Consider the following 17,555-nt stretch of genomic DNA (forward strand, 5'->3'; position numbering starts at 1 on the left):
TTCCTCACCCCTACAAAATATTCCCCTGGAATATTTGCTAATGCTAACCGCTGATAAAACAGGTCACCTCAAAGAACACAGCCAAGCAAACAGATTTACTGGGACATAATAAGGCAGAAGGTAGATGTACTGTAAAATATGATAAAAGGAGAGGATGAGTTTTAAAAAGTAATTTCCCCATATAAATTTACAAGCAAACAGCATTTCAGGGTTAAAAAAGAGCAAGCACTTATGCAATGGGCCTAATAAGTTTGGAGTAGTGTTCCCTTATGACAATGAACTATTTAGACTAATAGTGTAATTACCATGGTACCTGGGGAATTATGCAAATGTACAAAAAGCATGTATAAGTAATTAGATTATGCAAAACCAGCTGCACAGAAACTTTTTTTTTTAATTTCAACTTTCATATCAAGCAAAATGATGTGCAGCTGGGTGGAGAAGAGTTAACTCCCCCCCCCCAGTCAATGCTTGGTGTTCAGAAAAAGAGACTGCACAGCAAGATTAGGTGAGCGAGAAAAAGCGTGGTGAATGCACTAGCTTAGGACTCAGTTCAGGGTTTAACTCTGTCACAGATTGCAGGTGTGACCTTGGGAAATTCACTTAGTCTCTCTGTGCCTCTCTGTAAACTGGGTATAACATGCCTGTTCTATTTCCTGAGGTGCTGTGAGGATAAATACACTCCAGACATTGAGGTGCTCAGACATGATAGTAACAGGAGCCATGTAACTACCATATAGATAGTAGAAAGGAAGTGTCACCTTGGTAACTGTGAAACTGAAATATATCTAGGAAAAACTTAAACAGAATTAATCTTTTTCTTTCTCCGAACAGACCATTCAGCAGGCAGCGATCAGGCCCCAGTCCTCCCTCCTGGGGGATGGAAGAGCAAAGAGTCTCTCACCTTCCATCACAGGACATGAGCCAAACATCCCCAACCAGCACTTAAAATTGCCAGGGATTTGGCGCGGCTGCCATTCCCCCTCACACTTCACAGCTGCAAGCTGACATGGCCTGCCAGCTAGCCCCGCTAAATGTACACACTGCTATACAAAACCCTAAGGTAGCCAGAAGGGTATGCCTACAGGGCCTGGTTCTTCTTTCAGTTACTATGAGAGAAGCCTCTTGTAACAAAGGGCAGATTTGGTCCACAAACATCTATAATGACAGGATTCAGAGTAGCAGCCGTATTAGTCTGTATTCGCAAAAAGAAAAGGAGTACTTGTGGCATCTTAGAGACTAACCAATTTATTTGAGCATAAGCTTCCGTGAGCAACAGCTCTGTAGCTCACAAAAGCTTATGCTCAAATAGATTGGTTAGTCTCTAAGGTGCCACAAGTACTCCTTTTCTTTTTGCAAACATCTATAAGGCAGAGAGAGGTTGGTTTGACTGATACAAATATTCACAGAACAAGCCTCAACAATCAAAGTTTCTATCTTCAAGTTTTGTGGCCCCCAGAAGCCCTGTGCAAACCTTCCACCAGGAGAGATCTTGACTGCAATGGGAGCTCTACCCACAAAGGGCTGATTTTCTGTATGGGAACTAAGTTAATCTTGTGAGCCTGCTGTCCTTAAAGAAATTTAAGGGAAAATAAATTTCCCCACCTGATCCCAAGCCCACTAAAGTCAGTGGAAAGACTCCCACTGCCTTCAATGGGTCTTGGAGGGTACTGGTGGGATGCTCTCAAAACCAGAACCCTCTACATTTAAACTCAGCTCAAGCATTGCGAGCCTGCTGATTTCCATGTGATGAAGGGCGAGCCATAGACAACGTTGCCACTTGCAGAAAACTTGAAAGGTGCTAATGGGAGGTGTATGGCCAAGTCTGTGATTTACATAGTTTGGTATTTCTGCAGGTGCACTGTTTGACTTTCAGATTAGGTCTGGACCTTTCATCGTTTCAGCACATCCTCTTGCTATGAAAAAAAACCCAAAATGTCATTAACCACAGTGATGTGATATAGGAGGTCTACACGTTTTGCTGTTTAAATTTAGGCTTCCAGGGTCAGACTCTACATCCCTAGAGTCCCAGTGAAGTCAGTGGTGCACAGATGTAACTGAAGGCAGAATTTGGCCCTGAGGTTTCTAGGTGCAACCATATCCAAGCACATTATATATACTAATGAATTTGTCCTTACAACACTCCGTGAGGAGGAGCAGCGCTAATATCCTCATCTTACAGATGGGGAGCTGAGGTATAGAGAGGCTAAGTGACTTGCCCAAGGTCATGCAGTGAGTTCTGTGGCTAAATCTTTACAATTGCTCCTAGTTGTTCTAAGGTTCCCCTGGACATCCATTTTCCATGTTCAGTCAAGTTTTGTAGCAGTGAGACAGCATTTCAATAGATTACGTCCAGAAGGGCCTAGGTCCGAAAGTTTCATAATTGGAGCGGAGCTTCCCCAGACTTCTGGATTGTTTAGAAGAGAACTTTGGTCCTAATCCCTCTCTAGTGTTAAAGACACAATATATACGGTCATATCCTTATCCAGCTGCCCAGCCACCAACAAGAAGTACCAGTATCATTTACCAGAATTCTCCCTCAGCTTTGGGTTAAGGTGCTATAAATGACAAACTGGATTTTTCCTTTTGGAGCAGGACATCTGAATCTCTCTTGGTTTCATCTCCTTATCCTAGATTTGCAGGAAGGAATTTTAATGTTAGTGTATCAATAGGGTGGTGTACTGGCTACCGGGTATTTTAACTACTGCCCTGTTCTGGATAGAATCAGAACTGCTCCTCTATCTTATAGGCCATAACAATGAGCAGAGAGTCTCTTTTAGCTCATGTAATAGACACCTGTGGTTGCAGAACAGCAGAATCAGAGTTCTGTCATTGCTGTCTGCAAAGTTCTGAGTGGCCAAGATACACAGTAGAGGTGCAGACATGCAAACCCAGGTAGTATTTGCCTGTTTGTTACAATATGTTTGCTCTGGCTTCCTCCACATATTGTTGCTAACCGGAGACCCCATTCTAGGCAGCCAATGGAGGAGACAGCTGTTACTACTGCATTAGTACATGAACAGCCAAAACCCGCACTTGTTTTCATGTGGTTGGCTAAAGAACATTGCCAATATTCATTATTACATTGCTCTTTATCTTCTCAGGGTTAGTGCGGTGGGAATAAGGGCTTTTTCAGTTCATTGGTAACTTTAAAAAAATTTTACAACATTCCATTTTGGGTCAAACGAAACATGTCGTTCCGCCAAAATCAAAGCATTTCATTCTAATTTTAATCTTCTTAAAACTTTTGGAAAAAAATGTTTTTAAATAAGATTCAAGGACATTTTGAAACTAAAAGTAGTTTTAATCTGAAAATCAAAATGTTTCCATTTTTTTCAGAATTTTTGTTTCTCCCCTCCCCCCAAAATGAACAATTCAGTAAAACTGACAGATTCATGAAATATTTCAGTGTCACTGAATCTGCATTTTTCATGCACGCACACAAAAAAATTTTGGCCAAAACCTTTCACTCAGCTCTATTTGGGGGCATATTCTGTCGTCAGTTACATCTAGGCAACATCATGGAAGACAGCCACTGAAAGGAAAGATGAGTTTGTGGTTGAGGTACTGAACTGGATTTCAAGAGCTATCAAACATTGGCTCTTCCACAAACTTTCTATGTGACCCTGGGCAAGTTTCTTCATCTCTGTGTGTCTCAGTTCCCCCTTTTAGAAGTTAAGCTACTATTACTTGCTTTCTCCTATCCTTTGTCTGTCTTGCCATTTGGAATGCAAGACCTCAGGGCAGGGACTGTTTTTAAGTACAGCACCTAACCCAGTGGTGCTATGATCTTGGTATCATTGATAATATGATCTGAAATATGCAAGGGAGAAAAGTAAAACTGCCTTGGATTATTCCCTGACATTTCCTTTGAGAGCCCAACACAATCACAAGCTAGAAAATGAAGCTCACCATAGGTCTTAACTTTATCTAGGTCACTTCCACAGATTTCAGTGGAAATCATGTAGGAATAACGCCGTGTAATTCTTTCTGAATTCACCCTCTAAACAGTAACAATGTGATCCAAACATAACTTGTAATAGGATTTGGGAGGACATATTCAAGTGATCATCTAGGGGAGACAACTATGTATCTATGTCCTAGCTTCACTCCTACAAATTCACCAGAAAATAAGTCCTATTCCATAGTCAAAACCAGTATTGTGAAAGTGCCAATGAGTCTTGGCAACATGGACACTATATCAGGTCAATACAGTATGTGATTAAGAAAATTCATTGTAAAGTCATCATCAATATTTGCAAGTACCAGTCCTCTCTCTCCGTCCCTTGTGGAGAGAGCTTCCCTTAACCCAGCACTGGAGAAAAAATGAAGACTCATGAATTTCACTAGGGTCCTTGTTTGCCAGGCCACTTTACTAACTCAGAAAGTGTTCAGATACTATGGTTGCGGACACTGGTACAAAACGTTAAGATAGTTAGAGGCAGTGGGCATAGTTCTCCATGGCCTTGCACTTTGCGTAGCTGTTTGCACCGCTGCAGAGAGAGTATGAAGAACAATCAGAGGGAAAATTCTGATTTAGCTATGTTTTACATAGTTGTATGTGACTCCACGAGGTGAAGGGCCTCAGAGAATCAGATCCACCCTAAGGGGATTGCAACTCAATAAAAATCTTTGGAGCAAGAATCTTCTTTTTGTGCTGTGTTTGTTCAGCACCAGTCACAATGAGGTCCTGGTCCATGACCAGGACTCCAGGGCACTACAGTAATAATGAATAGTCACCTGGTCCTTTACAGAACAGAACACCCTCACCAAAGGTCCACCCCACCCAGAGATGCATCATGCTACAATAGTCACTCCCCAATACAGTACAAATCCGTGTTCCTTGACCAGCTACTCACCAGTTACACACAACTCATTCCCTACAAAAGTTACATGAGGCAAAAAGATGCAGCAGAGGAATTAGCACTCATGCCCTTGCCTGACTCATTATTTCAGCATCATTTGTTTTCATGACTCTTAGTAACTTGATGAGTTATCATGCATACCACTTACTGTTCAAAACACAGTGGCAACCTCTCTTGGACCATCAGCTCAAGAGTGGCTGATTTCAAACCATGTTAATCCAAACAGCATAATGTCCATCCTACGCCATGGTTTCAATTTTGCGAGTATTTGGATTTAGGAATCTTAAAGTGGGATTTTCAAAAGAAGCTAAGGAATTGGGTGCTTAAATCCCTTAGACTCCTTTGAACAATCCCAGACTTTGGTAAGTCCTGGGTCTGGGGAGAAGATAATTTGCCAATTAGTGGGCAATAAGTTAGGAAATTAAATATATACCCCTCCTACCTGCCTCCATAAGTTGACATTGCTGGCCAAAGACCTGTGAGAAAGTAACAGGGCCTGCAGCGGAGTTGGAGGTCACAGGTAAAGCATCCATGGCTCTCCTAGGGTCCTTCGTGTTAGTCATGTGGCACAATTCAGAACCCTTGAAGAAGTTTCCCGTTCCCCCACGGTCCCAGATCGAGAACCTGGATGGATCGGAGAAGATGACCACCACCTGGCTAGGTAACTTGTTCTCAGTGCCCAAGGTTCTTCCCCTGCTTTTTCAAAGAAAGGAACAACACCACCTGCTGTTTTCACTTAGGTGTCATTTGTATTTGGAATAAGACTAACCTTCTCTATTCAGGAGCTGCTGTACCTGTTTTAACCAGTTCCGAGGGCCTCAGACATAAACCAGAGAGTTGAAAAAAAAAGATAGATATTGATTAACTCCCCCGCTTCTTGGGGTAACTGCAGTAGTTGTAGGAAATGTGTGAGTTTCTCCCCAAAGCAGTTGTGTCCTCGTTCGATTTCAGTGTCTAATTGTGTGATTAGCTTGTCCGTGAGCTCTGGCACATTTCCACGTGAGGACCATGAAGGGAGTTTTCCCAGTGGTTTAGTAACTGGGCTTGCTAGGGATATTAAGCCTTAATCATTTCAGTCTGCTAGGTGGACACGCAAAGATCCATGCATCGACTCCTCGCTGCAAGATCCAGTGATATTTGTTACCAGGAAGATCTGTCAGTTTGTCCAGCTTTTATGTCTGGACTTCACAGTCAGCAGGCAATCACAGAATGAAATAGTCTTTTCAGCTGATCAAGTTGGTGCCAGAACAGTGCTTCAGGGAACCTTCCACCTGCAGTAGTCTACCGAAGATAGTCTCCTTCCTCTCCAGGCGATCTGATTGAATTTCTCTGTCTCCCTTCCTGAATCCTGTAGCAGTCTGCAGCAGGCAGCCTCTGCTGTCACAGACTGTATTGGCTCTTGGCGTTAGTCCCTGGTTAATTCCTTCCCTACAGATCTGCCTCTCTCTTTTCCCCAGCCAAACAGGCAAGTGGGAGGAGATTGGAGCCAGTGTTAAATAACATTTCCTCTGACCTGCTGCAGTGTCCCCCCCTCTGTTCTGTGATGCAAAGGCTGTTCCTTAGAGTCATCCTGGAAGCACAGGGAAGTGCTAACTCAGCCAGGCAGGAGAAAGCTGGTTGCTTTAACCCTCTCGTGTCCATCTGCAATTGTCAAGGATCCAAGGATCCAAGAAGCCCAAGCGAAAGGGGGAAAGATGGTGAGGGATGAGTTGTGTACACATGTATCTTTAACTCCAGCTGTTTTGTCACAGTCAGGATGGTAGCAGCTGCTGTCTCAATTATTTCAATGTAAAGTAGCAAGGAAGGCCATTTCCATGGAAAAGGGACCAAGTGTTAACTCCCAGCAGCATCTGTGACAGCTGATTCATCTTTATTTTAAAAATCCCATCTGGCGATGCAAAGGATGCTAACTCTGGAGAGCGCCGCACGATTTTTATCCTTTGTGAGTCACAGGCGCCGTCTTTGGGAATTCTGCCGGGAAGAAGAACCGACAAATCAGGATGAAAACAAACACTGCAACCTAAGCAGGACTATGAAACTGTAACACATCGCATGAGGGTGATAGAAGTCATAGGGCCAGGGTGGGCAGCGCACCTAAGTGAGCAAAGGGCCTTAAAGTTGACATCTGGCTGGTTCCCATGTGCTGCATGAGAAGAGCACAAGGGTTGGCTAACTTGCCTATCTAAGGCACTGAGATGGCCCCCCACTATTGTGTCTGAGCACCACAGTCTTTAATGCATTTATCTGCACAACATGCCCGTGAGGCTAGAGAGTGTTTATGCCCATTTTACAGATGGGAACGGAGGCACAGAAAGTAAGTGGTCACACCGGAAATGTGTGTCAGAGCAAAGGAATTGAACCCAGTTTTCCCAAGTCCCAGCCCTGTGCTATAGGGTTGCCAGGTGCCCAGTTTTTACGTCTGACCTGACACCAAAAGTCCAGTTACCGCAGGCCTGGGGGAGGCACTGGGTCATCAACCCACGCCAGCCCCTGCTAAGCTAGAGGTTGCCTCCTACCTACAGGCAGGCTCCTTGTCAGGCTGCAGTAGCTCCCTTCCCAGCCCTGAAGCAGAGCCCGGTTCGCGGGGATGGGGGGAAGAGATATAGGTGCTGGAACTCGGGGTGTTGCCACACCCCCTTGGCTTGAAGTGGTTTTCGTCATATACAGGGTTTACAGTTCGGTTCAATGGCTCTCAGCACCCCCCACTATACAAATTGTTCTAGCACCTTGGTGTGAGGGGAGGGAAGAGAGATGGAGAGGCTCCAGTGAGCGACGGGGGGAGGGGGAAGAAGTGAGCAATGGGGACAGTGCCTTAGGGTGAAGAGGTGGGGCAGGGTCTCAGGGGTTTGGTTACCAGCCATTAGAAAGGTGGCAACCCTACGCTCTAAGGAGGGGGGAGGCAGAGGGCTGCCCCCCCCGCCCCCACAATGGACATATTGTAAACTCATGCAGGCTCGGGGAGTGGGGAGTGTGGAAGCGAGAGTGGGAACTGGAGGGACTGGAGTGGGCCTGGAAGCAGGTAGAAACCCCCGGAATCTTCCTTCACAGCCTGGAGAAAGTGGTCGCCTTTGCCCCTCCCCCCCGGCCCCCAACTCCAGAGGCTCAGTCCCTCCCCTCACTCCCCACTCCTGTACCTCCACTCCCCCATTTGCAGGGAGCTTCTGCCACCTCCTCCCGTCCCCTCCTCGCAGCACCATCCTCCCTGAGACAGCCACAAGCAGCTAAACAGAGCCAGGGCTCAAGGTACCCATCCAATTCTTCCAGCTACGCTCCCTTTTCCCTGCTAGGCCAGAAACTGGCAGACTGAGATGACTGGTTGAAGAGCCTCTTGGCTGGTTCTGTGCTCGATAAGGCTGAAGGCTCCCTCTTACGCTGGGGCGATCCTCCCCGAGCCGGTTCAAGCGGCGTGTTTTGCCCAGTTTGAATGAACGCACACCAAAATCCCAACAAAAGGCCTATGGCTTGACACGGTTATAAACACTACAAACTTTGGGCCAAATTCTGTTCTCTGGTGTGAGTGCACTTCCCTCTCCCCACCCACACTGCAAGGAGGAGAACAGAATTTGGCCTGTTTACTTTAGTCAATTTATTGCAGCTCTCACAGAAATAAAATGGATCCTTTTCCCACTGTTTATCACAGCACCGCACAGCCTAAGGGTTCTGGGTGGTGGCAGGGGGTGGTTGGGGGAGATGATCCTTCCATACGCACCCATGTTGTTTGAATGCATTTCTACAAAGTGAGCAGCTTGTTCCTTTCAACCCGAGTGCCTAGTTTACATTTTCCAGGCAATCTTCACAAGGACCAGGACTGCAGACGTAATATGTTTGTAATGCCTCACTCCTCCATTGTCCTCAACGTGCTTTAGAAAGAAGGCAACTAGCCTTGTCCACCTCTCGCATAGGGGGAAACCAAGGCACAGAGAGAAAAGTGACTGTCGCAAGGTCAACAAATAAGGAAGCAGCAGAGTCAGGAATAGAACCTCACGTTCCCCAGTGCCAGAACCCAGCCCTACCTACTAGGCTATCCTGCCTTCCTAAAAATGAAACCAGAGTCCCCTTCCCATTTCTAGTTCCTCCATGGAAAAGGGGCCCATAGCTACTGGTTTATGGGGCCAGGGAGGCCAGCAGTGTCTCTGAGTTAGATTATGGGAGAAATTAGCATTGGGACAGAAGCTTGTCCTGGAGTCAAGGTAGCTCCCATCCACTGGTCTAGTACGTTTTTACAGCTGGAATATTTGGGGCTGCAGTAATGTGATTTCCGGTCAGGTCCCCTCTGTTCCAGTCAATATCAGAGATGGACTAAAGGCGGTTTGCAAGAGTTCAGACAGCTGAACAGGGGTGTGAGGGTTTTAATATTCACTTTCCTTGGAATGAACCCTTCTTCCATCATAGAACATTATAGGCTGAACACGAGAAGAGTCTGAAGCAAAACCTTGTCTTCAAACTGCAACAGGCTGACCACCACCCCGGCACCTCCTTGTGGCCTAAGGTCACGGTGCAGGCACCCTGCCTCAGTTACCCTTTTTGGATGCCTCAGGAACACCACATCACAGCACAATGATAATTAAAACATTCCCCTGCTGTGGTCTAGTTGATTTAGTCCCTACACACACTGATCCTCTAAACCCTAACCTCACTTCCACATCTCTCTCCTTGAATCAGAACAACCCCTCAGCCCTCCTTCCTGGAGCTGGGTTTGTTTTTTGAACCCCATTATAGTTTTGCCCTTCACAACATCCCCTGGCAATGAGTTCCACAGATTGACTGTGCATATAGGAGTCTTCTAGCTCTCTGCTACATCTTCCTCTTCCTGTTTCCCTTTCACTCTTTATAGAGACTGGCTTCCCTCTATCAAGCTTCATCAAGGCTATTAATGAGGCACAAGTGGGCTGGACCAGTTCCCTTATAAAGGGGCCATCCACCCTGTGACACCAACAGTGCAAACTTTGGGGACTTTTACACCTGTGAGAAGTCATGAGGCATGTTCTACCTGAGCCAAACATCCTTGTGGGGAATGCTGCAGCTGGACAAAGGCAGATGTGTTGTGCTGTCTTCTGCAGACCTGGTGACAGGTTTGTCCCTAAATGAAATATTGTTACCCCTTTGGGCCTGAAGGTTGCCAATATTTGGGGTCTTATAGGTTGGTTTTGTTTAGGAGGAGAAATTGATGAGTCAGATATGTCTCTGATATGATAGTTTCATTTCAAAGAATGGATGACATCCTGTTTCCCTGCACACAGAAGGAGTCAAACAGGAGACAGTTTCTGTACTCAATATTTCAGCCTCTTTTTTTTTCCAGCCAGCACTCTTCCCCAAGAGCTCTCCTTGAGGGTCATTCTCCACGTGCTTCCATCGCACACACTCACAGCTCCAAATAATGCTCAGCTCCCAGTGAAACTTCTCCACCCCCAAAGCTCAGCTCTTGAGACGCCTTCTTTATGGCCTGCATCTGGGGTGGTAGCTCTTACTGCTTCACTACAAAGGGAACTCAGCTGCTTCTTACATTGGTCCTGAATGAGGGTGGCTGTTACAGCCCCCAGCTTTCAACAAGATTTTCCCCACTCCCCCATATTACAGTATCTTCATAAGGTTAAAGTCCAGCACAGCATAACTCACATCCACTACTGCTGCGGGCTGCGATCCATTCTGCGTTAGCAGTGGGTGAGTTTAGGGGAAAGGCCCCAGTTCTGTTTCCATGGCAGGCGGTGGAGCTTGTTTATCTGCATTGACTTCAAAATGAGCTGGCTCGGCTCCAGCTAGGTTTTCCCCTTGAGACTGGCCCACGTGAAAGCATGTTACATTGACAAATGACTTCTGCGGTACCAGGGGAATGTTCCTTTGTGATTAAGGGAGAGGACGGGGAGGCATGTGATCTGGGTTCTATTTCCAGCTCTTCCATAGGCTCACTGGGTGACCTTGGGTGGGCCCCTTGACCTTTCGGTGCCTCAGTTTCCCCTTCTGCAAAATGAGAATGAAAATGCTCAACCACACAGGGCAAATTCATTAATACGTGTAAAAAATGTCTTGGCTACTTCAAATGGCAGGTGTTGGAGCAGTTAAAAGTTCAGTGGGGGCAGTGGATAGGATGCCCCAAATAGGCACACACAAAAATTGAATTTCAAAATACAACCCAAAAAATTTAAAATTTTCCCTCAGCCCCCTCCTTTTTTTTTTATGTTTAGGGTTACATTTTCATATTTGAACAATTTCGGATTTTTAATGTGGAAAATACATAAGAAAAGTTTGTGGGGTTTTTGCCCTCCCCTTACCTCTTAAAAAGGTTGTAATTCACCCCAATGGCTCCAAGGTTATGGTGCAGTGTAGACACACCCTTAGAGGCATAAGAGGACTGTACTGGCACCCAGAGACACCAGTGTGGAACAAGGTGTGGGCCCACAAAGGGCAGGGGTGAAAGTAACTTAAAGGACTTACCAGTACGCCGGAGTCCTGAGCAGGGGGAGGGACCTCAACCGGAAGGGGCGTGGCCTCAACTGGAAGAGGAGGGGCCTTTCGAGCCCTGCCTTTTAAATCTCAATTTAAAGGGCCCCAGGCTCCAGTAGTGTCAGCTGGGAGCCCCAGGCCCTTTAAATCACTGCCAGAACTACCAGCTGCAGAGGTGGCTGGGAGCCCCGGGGCCCATTTAAAGAACCTGGGGCTCCGGCCACCACTACCGCAGTGGAGCCCCAGGCCCTTTAAATTGCTGCCTGAGCCCAGCCGCCGAGACCGCAGTGGAGCCCTGGGCCCTTTAAATTGCTGACGGAGCCCCTGGGGTTCCGACCCCGGGGCTCCAGCCGCTGCTCGGAGACCCAGACCCTTTAACTTGCTGCCCGGGGAAGCTGGTCTGGTATGGCGGACCAGCTTACTTTCACCTCTGAGAAAGGGGCAGATCATGACAACAGTGTTCAGACACACGTGCTAACGTCTCATTGCTGGTTTGATTTCTGGAGTGTGCCTTGGGGCGGCAGAAGTGGGGAGACAGCAGTCCTGCCACTGTATTCCAATCTCTAAGGAGAAGAGCTTAACATTTGTTAAGCACCAAGCACCGCAGTTGTTACACACACCATCATGCTCCTTGCAAGCTGGGCGGCTGCGCTTCATTTAACATCATTGTTCACGGCTTACAGTAATCAGATCGAGTCAGTACACGTCTCTGAAACACGGACATAAACACAATGAGATCTCTACTGCACGTTGATTGGAAAAGCAGGGTATCAACTGCATCAACTTTCTACTTGCCCAGACATAGGTTAGGGACATGCTGAAAGCAGTGTGGCAGGGTCTGGAGATACAGCATCTTTATTCAGAACAGCAGTGTGACGCATGACCAGAAAGGGTTAAGCATCCTGTAGGATAAATGACTCAAATTCAACCCTTAAAAACATATGGGTAGATAATGTTTGTGTTTTTGTGTATGTACATGTATATTGGTAATGGTCAACAATGTAATCAAACAGTCCCTGTCTATGCTGCATTCTGTTAATTCAGAGATCAAAAGAACATCTTAACATTTAAATGAACTGTAAACATGGGACATCCCTGTATTCATCCCTCTTTGAAATGTATAGCAAATCATCTGCAAATGGTGGAAAAACAGGCAACTGCCTTATGTTAATCTGTGTAAATAATTACTGGCGATGCTTAGGAAATGAGTGCCTATTGTTCAACGAAGGACCCTGAAACTGTATAAAAAATGGCTTGGACCCTGATCCTCTCATCTCAGACCGGCTTGAGGTTTCATGCAGAGAAGCGTAAGCCACAAAGGCTGAGATCCCAGTCCTGAGTGGACCGCCCTGAATACTAACATTGGACTATAACCTATGGACTATTTCTTAAAGAACTCTCTGCAACTACAAAGCTCTCCATCTCTGCTATGAATCTGAATCTCAAGATTGACTCGTGTCTGTATGTACACTGACCTTTTAACCATACTCACTCTCTTTTCTTTTTTAATACATTTTAGTTTAGTTAATAAGAATTGGCTTTAAGCATGTATTTGGATAAGATCTAGAATATTCATTAACCTGGGAGGTAATGTGTCCAATCCTTTGGGATTGGCAGAACCTTTTTTATATGATGAATAAGATTTTCAGAAATCCTCACCATATTTGACTTGGGTATTTGGGGGAGGCCTGAGGCTGGGTTACTTTAAGGGAACTGTGTTGTTGGCTTCTGGATAACCAGTAAGATATTATAGAAGGTGTTTTGGTGCTGGCTTGGTGAATCTAAGTACTGGAATATCCACAAGTTTTGGGGATTGGCTTCCCCATTTCTTGCCGTTCATCCTAATTGAGCGACCTCAGCTGGCTCCCCTGAGATTCCGGTCACAAGCAGGGTAAGGTAATGCAAGTGCGTTTTGCACTGTAGAGATGTATATCACTGGGTTTGGATGGCCCTATAAAGTAGTAATGTTTTTTCAATGACATTGTTGTGAGCTATAAGTTTCATTACAGCTGCCTGAACTTTTCCCACACACCTGATGGCTCAGGGGTTCTGTTCTCAATTCAGCGTAAGCTTAGGATGGTCCATCCCCCTGGGCTAGGGTGACCAGAGAGAAAGTGTAAAAAATTGGGGGTGGGGGTAATAGGTGCCTATATAAGACAAAGCCCCAAATATCAGGACTGTCCCTATAAAATCAGAACATCTGGTCACCCAGTGCCTCAGTTTCCTCCTCTGTACAATGTCAGTATTAACATCTTAGCAATGGAGTTGAGGTTTAATTAGTGTGCACAGTAGTGGTTTGAGAGCTCCACATAACATTATAAAGGTGGAAATGTTTTGATTATTTTTTAGTAGCAGGGGGTTTGTCTTCCAGCTGCGGCTAGAGTAGATTTCAGGCATTCTACCACCCCCATTATGCATTTTGAGGCAAACACACAATTACTGACACAGGCTGCATCTTGCTACCTCCACAACTTCACTGCCTGGAACCATAAACTGAAGCAAGGAGCCTACTGTTTCAAATGGTAAATTCTGCTCAAGGACCAAGGTGTAAATTTCACTCCTGCCTGTATTGGTCTCTTGATGACACTACAAAGCCTCTGTCAGAAACACTGTTACCCCTCAGATCACCTCTGCTAATGACTTGGTAGAGTGCTCTGAATTTAGAATGAGTTTGGCTTAATTCTGAACCTATTTGAATATTGTGGATTCAAGAGTTCAGCTCACATTGGACATTAATTTGGAGAGACTTATATGGGCTGCTCTATAAAGGCCATGCGTTTGGAAAAAAAAGACTGAAAATAAACAGTAGCAGAAGGGGCAGGGGGAGAATCTAATAAAACTACAGGGACAAATGGGACAGATGCATCAGAGGAAGGTGGGGGGGGGGGGAGAAAGAGAAAATACAGAGGGGAAAATTTTCAAAGGCACAAAGGACCCAACTCATTAAAAGGCCATGGCTCAGCTGTTTCAGTGACCAAAGCTAAGGAAAACAAACATGGTTTTGCCCAATTTTAAAAAAATGCTGGTGGCCATTTCTTTGATTAACTTTAGTATCACTACGCTTTGGATCAGGGACTTCAGCTTTGACAGGAGGGTGGCTTTTATGTCAGGTAGGTACCTTTAGCCTTTCCCGTACAATCTTAATTCATCCCCTCTGTGCATACGCATTAAATCAGGGATGGCCAGCCTGTGGCTCCAGAGCCCCATGCGGCTCCTTGTACAGGCACCGACTCCGGGGCTGGAGCTACAGATGCCAACTTTCCAATGTGCTACAGGGTGCTCACTGCTCAACCCCTGGCTCTGCCCCAGGCCCCAGCCCCACTCCCCTCCTTCCCCCAAGGCCCCCGCCCCTTCCCCTGAGTCTGCCGTGCCCTTGCTCCTCCTCCTGCGCCCCGCCCCACGAGCCTCCTGCACACCACAAAACAGCTGATCGCGGCGGGAGGGGGAGCGCAGGGATGAGGAGTTAGGTGCTGATCAGTGGTGCTTCTGGCAGGTGGGAGGCACTGGATGGGGGAGCTGACTGGGGCCTGCTGATGTTACTGGGGCTCTTTGACAATGCACATTGGTAAATTTGAGCTCCTTCTCAGGCTCAGGCTGGCCACCCCTGCATTAAATGATAGAGTCTTTTGCCTTATTCAGTGCACAGAATGGAGCATACTCAATGAACGAGCAGCTAGTCAATATTTTTGTTTTCTTGTTGTTCAGCATCTGACCCTGGGTGTTATTCACGGCACACACTTCAAATTCTGCTCTGAAGACGGAAGTATTCATTTCCTCCTGGGCTCTTCCGTGGTGCTCAGCACTACAGCAGCTGAATCTTCAAAAAGATTAATTTATTTTTACAACACGCCTGCATGATAAGGGCCAATTATTAGCCCCAAGCTACAGCTGGGGAACTGAAGCTCAGAAAAGTTAAAGGTCAGACGTATCCAGTAATTTTGGGTGCTCAAGTTTCGTCCCTGGACCTGAATTTTCACAGTACTTAGCATTATATAGCACTAAAGCACAGTCCCCATTGGCTTCAGCTGCAACTATGAATGCTTGGCACTTCTGCAAATCAGGCCCAAGATCTCACACCGGGCACCCAGAAAGCAAGGAGCACGCTATTAATGACCACCTCTGAAAAGTTTGGCTTAAGTGACTTGCCTCGCAACACACAGCAACTGTGTGGCAGATGCAGGGACGGATGCCAGTTCTCCAGCACAGCATTCAACTGTCTTAAACCGGAGACCCTCCTCTCTCTTCCTACAGCCCCTCAGCCATTGTCCGCCTTCCAGCTTCTGCAGCCAATGAAGCAGGGGTCCCATTGACCTCACCATCCTGCTTTCATTCCCAGCGCAGGTCCATCCTGTGCACTGAATGGGACACGGGTCCTGTGTGAAAAATAGCTTTAACGACACGCTCACATGCTATCACAACACAACGGGTGTATGTGCGTGAGTTTTACAGTTGCACAGACCCTAATTTTGGTTTTTCCTAACTTTGGTATGCTTGACTTCACAACCATAATGCTCTTTTAATGTAATTTGAGTGTAGGTAGTTACATACACACCCCCATTTTGTGTGCTGTATGTATATACTGCATCCATTGGAGTGCACCAAGCTTTTGGGGTGTATCGATCCCCACTGCCATCCCTGAAGCTAGAAAACTGTCTTTTAAAATAATTACTGAAACCTGGTGCTCCACGGGTAACAAGAATTTTCAAGTGTTTACAAGCTCATTTTGTGTCCTTCAGAAACAGCTCAGGAGGGTTGCTATTTCCAAACCCCCTGGGGTTCCCCCATCCCGATTTTAATCTTTTTGCTTAGCTAAGCTGTGAAAAGCTTCCAGACTTCAGCAATTGAATGTTAGAAGTCAAGCTCCTCCCATTTGATGGCCTCAGTGCGTCCAGACACTGAGCCCTGCAAGCCTGCAAAGTGGCTGCGAGAACTGTGCCAATTGTTGACTTGGTGGGGTGCTGGTTAAGGCCAAATGTTTTTCTTGTGTTTTCTGTGCTCAGTGAAAACTCAAAAAAAAAATCATTTTGATTTGGGGCGGTTTTTTTTTTTTAATTAACAACAGCAAAGGAAATTTAGAAAAGTCATTCACAAAACCATCAAAGAAATGGGTGGCAGTCATGCTGCTCCTTAGCCCTATGGCCAAGTTCACGTCCCTGCTCTGAATCATGGACAGTGGAGACTCAACCCCCACATAGTAGGGGAGGGCTGTAACCACAGGGCTGTAGGAGAGTGCAGTAGGGAAGGGAGGGTACTGGCTCCTCCTCCTTCTCCAGCGGGTTCGCAAATGGCACTGAAGTCTCCTTGTGAATCTAGTCAAAAAATAGTCCAAAGTATTTCACCCACCTCTAGCACATGCTTCATTGTAAGCGCACAAGCAGGTCCCCTGCCAGCAGGGGGCGCTGACCCTTTGCAAGCCCAGCACCAGTGTAAACAAGTGACTCTCAAACTGGGCAAGCCAAAGCAGTGCAGGTAGGGTCCATCACGCTAATGCAGCAGGTATACACTCGTACCTATAGTGACCCCCTTCAGTGTAGCTCTACTGGTAAAACACCCACCCCAACTCATCGGGGTAAACAAATCCTCAGGCAGCAAAACCTTAACTTGAAGCTCAAGTAGAATTAAGGTTTTGCCTTTTGGTGCAAGTGGAAAGGGTTCATTCTGCAACATGTAGGGAGCTTATTGCAGAGCATCAGAATACCTGGAAGTGTTGGAGACCAAGATGCAAAAATGCTACAGATCTTCATTCAGAACGTCAACAAAGTTGGCCTTGTCTCAACAGTGAATTGCTTTTTTCTGATTGATAAAGTGAAACATTGGAGGGGCGCACTGGTTTTTCAGTAATGGGTATGGGATACACATGCATAGACGCTTTCAGTGGCAAATGAAAAGCAGTGAGTAAGGGAGAAAAAATGGTTTTAGTTCCCAAAGAATATGAAATCTTTCCAAGCAAACCTCATAATAGAGATGGCTGAAAAATGGCAAGTAGGGTTCATGAACAGGTGGGATGGAAAGATATGTTTGCCTCACTGAATCTCTCTGTTTTATTGCAATTTCACTAATAAGAAATTCACTTGAGCCAGCTTACTTCCTATGTTCATGCATCTTTCAATCTGCTGCTTTTGCATGTATCTATTTTTGCTATTTGAAAGAGCCCTGGTGCCTGGACTCTGATTTATGAAAGCTACTCTGAAGGCTTTTTGGAGTTCAGGCTCTATGTGCATGGCTAGAGGAATATCAACAGCCGTGATC

General features: G+C 46.0%; 1 protein-coding gene across 1 annotated transcript in view; it reads right to left on the reverse strand.

Moving 5' to 3' along the window:
• Window positions 1-17,555, reverse strand: part of KAZN (kazrin, periplakin interacting protein) — a 736,353-nt gene that overhangs the window by 706,277 nt on the left and 12,521 nt on the right. Inside the window, exons 2-3 of the mRNA XM_073317160.2 lie at window positions 11,927-12,015; window positions 5,308-6,836 (exon numbers count right to left, since the gene is read on the reverse strand). Of these exons, the coding sequence (XP_073173261.1) occupies window positions 5,308-5,428 (121 nt within the window). The 5' untranslated portion in view covers window positions 5,429-6,836; window positions 11,927-12,015. The remainder of the gene's footprint in view (window positions 1-5,307; window positions 6,837-11,926; window positions 12,016-17,555) is intronic.

This window comes from Lepidochelys kempii, chromosome 18 (assembly GCF_965140285.1).
Source record: "Lepidochelys kempii isolate rLepKem1 chromosome 18, rLepKem1.hap1, whole genome shotgun sequence".
Classification (NCBI taxonomy): Eukaryota; Metazoa; Chordata; order Testudines; family Cheloniidae; genus Lepidochelys; species Lepidochelys kempii.